This window comes from Antrostomus carolinensis, unplaced genomic scaffold (genome assembly GCF_000700745.2).
Source record: "Antrostomus carolinensis isolate BGI_N321 unplaced genomic scaffold, ASM70074v2 scaffold8680, whole genome shotgun sequence".
Classification (NCBI taxonomy): domain Eukaryota; kingdom Metazoa; phylum Chordata; class Aves; order Caprimulgiformes; family Caprimulgidae; genus Antrostomus; species Antrostomus carolinensis.
In genome coordinates, this window is record NW_010287698.1 from 5,177 (window position 1) to 8,710 (window position 3,534).

Consider the following 3,534-nt stretch of genomic DNA (forward strand, 5'->3'; position numbering starts at 1 on the left):
ATTGTGTGGTCACTCCTGTTTCATTGCAGCAGAAAAATGGAATATTTTTAGCTATAGCACTACTGAAGCAGTCTGTGCAAGTAATTTTTTTTTCCTGTACGGTGAGTTACTGCATCTCAGTTGTGGAGGCAGTGACTGAAAAAAAACAAAGACTGTAACATGTGAAGAGTACTTTTCTAAAGACCTGAAGATCACTATAGAGAATTTTTTCCAGCTAACAGGCAGTGAAACTAGAGCAAGAAAAATAGAAGAGGGAAATTTCACCAAGAAATGAGAGAAGCTTTCAGGTGTATGTGGGAGTAATTAGGAATAAATTAGAGAAATGGATGGTGTAATTGTGCAATAAAGGTGCTCCAGGCTGTTATGCTATTAGTCATTAAATCCAGCTACCTTTGAAATACAGTTTCTCTTGAAACTAAATAATCAATTACAGATGTCGTATCTGAGGAGTTATCATGATAGAACTAGGTCTTTACTGTTCCTTTTAAACTGTCTCTAAAATACATATTTTTCAGCTTACAGCTTATTGATTCAAACATTTTATATATTTTGGGTTTTTTTCACAGGTGCCAAATACTGGACAAACACTTGACTGTACTGGCAAAAAAGCACGTTGAAACAAAATTCTTGAAATTAAATGCTGAAAAATCTCCTTTCTTGTGCGAGAGACTGCGCATCAAAGTGATCCCCACTCTAGCACTAGTAAAAGATGGAAAAACACAAGACTATGTTGTGGGCTTTACTGACCTCGGTAACACTGATGACTTTACTACAGAGACCTTAGAATGGAGATTAGGCTGTGCAGATGTAATTAATTACAGGTAATTAATTGGTTTTTGATTGTTTTCTTTTGAGATACAGTACAAGGTGAATGTGCTTGCAGACAGGAGAATCTGTAAAATTTTGTAACTTTGATGTGTTGTACGCTTAAGGCACACGAGCGTTTAATCCAGTTATTTCATCTGTGTACTTTGGCGAGGAGAGAAGAGAGTATCTCTTTGGCAAAGTATTGAGACATTCTAATGAGCAATTGTATGGTAATAAAAATAAACAGTTCTTGCCGTGAGGTGCAGAGAGTAGCTGCGCTGCTTTGACACGGCCTCTCAGAGTCACGCATCTAATGTAATCCTTTCTGAAGCAGCTATAGATGCTTAGATGTCACAGCTGCAAAGCAGTGATGTTTGAGCATTTTTAATCCACTTGAGAGAAAACTCAGCAAGTCATCCTTCAATCCTAGTCCGTATTACATACCTCACGGGTCGTGTGAGTGAAAGTGCACACACCCTTTTCTGAGCAGGGGGAGGGGATTCCCCTCCTTGTGCACCCCTGCTGTAGGAGATGTGGGTGCTCCAGCTTTTGTGAACACCTGCTGTGCCCAACAACCCCTGGACCCACGCTCTGGTGAGAAAGTCCCCACGGGGCCATATGTGCACACTGAGGTGTGAGCCCCTCCATAGTCTGCTAGCTGGAGTGCAGCGTCCGATAGGGAAGCTGCTCTGGCTGGCCTAGGCAGAGATAGTACAAAGTGACTTCTGTCAGTGCAGAACCCACTGTTCACTCATCTGTTTCTACTCTGAAGTCCCTTTACAAAATTTTAGCTTCTTTTGTACTTCTGGCTCCTCATTTGTTTTGAAAAGTCTCTCTGTAATTCCCTGATTACTGTTTAACCTGACAGATGACTGTCTTGAGCATAATCAGTTTGCAGTAAAAGCCTTTTCAGACAGTTTTTCTCTAGAGCTCTAAGCACACATGCTGTTTACTCACACTCCTGTCTTAACCAGTTACCCAGGCCATTTTGTCCAGGATGTGCTGTGCTAGCAACACCGCAATGCTACTTACAGTGGCTTTAGGGTTTAAGGGTTGTGTTCTCTTGCAGTGTTTTTTGTGGAGGAACAGATAATTAGAGGTGCTATTTACTGTCTGTGTGAATACAGCTTTAATCATCATGTCTTACTCTTTTCCTCTAGTGGAAACTTGATGGACCCACCTTTTCAAAGTCAAAAGAAATTTGGAACGAGCTTTACAAAGTTGGATAAGAAGACCATCAGAGGAAAGAAATATGATTCAGATTCTGATGATGACTAGAAAAACAGCTAAATGTATTTGTAAATCATCTTTTGTTTATGCTTGGTACATTTCTAAGAACGTTTTTTATAAAGCTACTGCTTTTAATTACATCTGCACATAATGCTCATTTTTCTATACAGTTTTATACAACTGAGTCATAGCAGAAAAAAAGCTTAAATATTTTTGTTTTCATCTTTTGGACGCCATTTGTAATTAAAAAATTGGAGTCCTTCTAACTAAATAATGTGGCAAATGATTAACTTTGTCTTAAGTATAAGTTTATGAAGTGTTTTGAAGTTACTGTTAGAAACAACCATACCAAGTCAGACCAAAGGTCCCTCTGGCCCAGCATCCAGTCTCAGTGGCCAAAAGCAGATGCACAAGAAAGAGTAAAAACAGGGTGAGCAGGTTGCAATACTTCCCCAGCATATACTTGAAGTACTCTATGGCTTGGGGAACTTTATCTGAGAGCATTTGCTGGTTAAAATTGTGGAAGAAGAATCTCTTTAAATCCTCATAGTATCCTAGCATCCACATCATATGGTAAGGAGTCTGCAGTTTAACTGTTGTGTGAAGAACTGCTTCCTATTGTTTTCCTTGAATCTGACAGTTTCCATTTTTTTTTCTAATTTTCTCAAAGGAGATGATAGACACGTTTTAAAAAGTTGTTTCCCTACCAGTTCCTCTTCCAGTTGCCCTTTTTAATTTATTATTACTTATATCATCAGTAAAGCACTGAAAAATGATTAGTAAAGGAATTGTACATTTTAACAAACAATTGCTTATCTTATGGTGCCATATGGTGACATTGAATAACTTAATTGCATTGCACTATAAGCTGTAAAATCATTTGTAACTCCTGTGAATTCTGAAACAGATGGTCAAGAGAAATGCCCTTTTACCTTCTGTGTACGTTGCATATTAAAGCTGATACAGCGGGTTATAGCACATAGCAACAAGCATATGGAAAAGAGCCTTGTTCACGGGTTTGTATCATTCTGTGGTTTTGAATGTGTGGATTTTATAGCAGATGCTTTGTACAAGAGAGTAGAATAGAGAAAGTATTTGGGAGAAACCTTGATCTGTTAAGTTTAGACATAGCACCGCATACTGTGTACTGTTCTTCAGTAAAGGACAGAATTTTCAAGGGACATCTTCCTTGGAACACAATGTAAAATTTCTGGCTAGGTGAAGAGTTGATGAGTTTTCTTTTTGTTAAAAACAAAGTTTGCTGTGTGCTGAAGAACCTTTTTGAGGTGGTACTTTGAATCCAGTCAGTCCTAAAAGCAGTGAAGTGGGTCTAGTTAGTCTTTCTGCCTTGTAGTGGAGAACAGTTGTGATTGGGCCAGCCCAGCAATATATCTCTGTAAGTTTCAAAAATTGTATTGCATTTCTGTTTACTTACATTGAAATAAAATTATTTTAATTGACTTTTGCATCCTTTCATATAAGGTGGCCTAGGTGCTG

General features: G+C 38.4%; 1 protein-coding gene across 1 annotated transcript in view; it reads left to right on the forward strand.

Annotated features, from left to right (window-relative positions):
- Window positions 1-2,535, forward strand: part of TXNDC9 (thioredoxin domain containing 9) — a 6,432-nt gene extending 3,897 nt beyond the window's left edge. The window contains exons 3-4 of the mRNA XM_010163841.1: window positions 567-821; window positions 1,968-2,535. Coding sequence (XP_010162143.1) covers window positions 567-821; window positions 1,968-2,085 — 373 coding nt within the window. The 3' untranslated portion in view covers window positions 2,086-2,535. The remainder of the gene's footprint in view (window positions 1-566; window positions 822-1,967) is intronic.
- The last annotated feature ends 999 nt before the right edge of the window (window positions 2,536-3,534 follow it).